The sequence below is a fragment of the Anarrhichthys ocellatus genome, unplaced genomic scaffold (assembly GCF_004355925.1).
Source record: "Anarrhichthys ocellatus isolate YVR2014 unplaced genomic scaffold, GSC_Weel_1.0 scaffold8581, whole genome shotgun sequence".
NCBI lineage: Eukaryota > Metazoa > Chordata > Actinopteri > Perciformes > Anarhichadidae > Anarrhichthys > Anarrhichthys ocellatus.
Window position 1 is genome coordinate 1 of NW_022288555.1, and position 1689 is coordinate 1689.

Here is a 1689-nt window from a genome sequence, read left to right on the forward strand (position 1 = left end):
ACTGTCTGCGTGTCGACCTCAAGGACCATCGACAGAAGAGGACCCATCCATCATCCGGTCTGTCACAGGTCAGAACAGATAAAAGGTGAGCCAACCATTGGTTCATCAGTGTGACTGAAGACCTGTTTGATGCTGCAGACTTTGCCACGACAACTCTGGACATTTTTCTCTGTGTTTGCAGGAATGAATCCTGAAATAAAGAGATGTTACAATATTAAATGTTAAAGTAAATACAGAGTTTATGAAAAGAAACCAACAAAACACTTTTGCATGTTTAGCATGAATTTCACTGATTTCTGCTTTGATTGTAAATGTGGGAGAGCTCATACAGTATACGCAGTACGTCTTCTACTGTGTTGAATCCAACAGTGGAGTAAAAATGGCTTCACTCACCATTATTGTTCCTCCTCCAGATGAAGAGTCCAGCGATGCAGAGTGCCAGAAGCAGCAGCAGTCCTACAACAACTCCAGTAACACCAGCAGCAGGAAACTCTGACGGAGAAACTGGAACACAAAACATTCACACGTTGTCTCTACCACAGATGATGAGAACAATGTTATCATAGAAATAATTGCCCAAACTATGAAAATAAGAGTCAGAAGAAGAGGATAAGAGGTTGCAAACCTGATTCTTCTATCAGGATTAAGAGGAGGGTTAAAGATTTAAAAGTCACAACAACTCGTCTGTTGAATTGACAACAAAATGCTTTTGGGCATAACCTCTGAAGTTATGATCCAGGTCTAGCGTTAGTTTTTAAACTTCCATCACATCTGATCTCAGTCTTACCCCAGTTGGTCCTGATCTGTGCTTTGTCCAGTTTGGTGACGATGTCGTCCTCCACACCAGAGAGATGAAACACACAGTCGTACCTCCTCCAGTCTTCAGGTGCGACTGATGAAAGGATCAGGTCCACACTGATCTGGAAGGATCCATCGTGGTTGGGGAGGATCTCTCCGTGGTCCACGTCCTCGTGATGCTCCTCTCCATCTTTCCTCCAGTACATCATGGCTCTGTCAGGGTAGAAACCTGTAGCGTGGCAGCTGACTGGGGAGGAGGGAGTCTTCTGGAGGAGAGACACTGAGGGAAGGTCTAGGGATTTAAAAACAAACAAGAAAACTGTTTATAGGACTTAGGCTGGCATGTTATGCATCAATACAAATAAATCAGTTTAAAAGCATCAGTAAATATTGATGCACGTTACTTTCTTACCCTGGACAGTACACATGTCATGTGATTTAATTCAGATGCACAGCATGCAGTCTACTTACACCACCAGGGGGAGCCTTATTCATGATAATACTACACTTACCGAATTACTACTAGTGACACACTGCAATAAATAGCATATTTAATATTAAACAATGACAACATCTGGGGGTTGTGAGATGTAAATAGAGAGTAAAAATAAAGTCCTGCTACACAAATCTCTATTAATCATTGAGAATGTTTTTGTAATCTGTGCTTATTTGTGAAATAATGAATAATAGTTTGAACTCCAAAAGCCTTGAACATTTCATTTAAATTAGTTTTATTTTGAGGGTTTATATTTAAATTAAATTATTTGAGAGGTTTAGACAGGAAGTGTCTCTTTGTGTTTGTCTCTCTCACCTAGACACAACTGTTTGTAATGAATCTAAACCAAAGCCTTTAATCCTTACAATGCATTGTATTTTATAAGCTTAACATGT

The 1689-nt window shown here is 40.1% G+C and overlaps 1 protein-coding gene across 2 annotated transcripts; it reads right to left on the reverse strand.

The window, feature by feature from the left end:
* Positions 1–6: 6 nt before the first annotated feature.
* On the reverse strand, positions 7–1683 carry LOC116380736 (BOLA class I histocompatibility antigen, alpha chain BL3-7-like). Of its 2 annotated transcripts, none has more exons than XM_031842613.1 (3): positions 788–1683; positions 394–504; positions 7–190 (listed from the first exon to the last, which is right to left on the reverse strand). In XM_031842613.1, exons 1-3 carry the CDS (start codon positions 1005–1007, stop codon positions 63–65), a joined length of 459 nt encoding a protein of 152 aa, XP_031698473.1. In that variant the 5' UTR covers positions 1008–1683; the 3' UTR covers positions 7–62. The 2 variants fall into 2 exon arrangements, with proteins under 2 accessions (XP_031698473.1, XP_031698474.1); XM_031842614.1 differs by having other exon boundaries at positions 7–177; positions 393–504.
* Between the last annotated feature and the right edge of the window lie 6 nt (positions 1684–1689).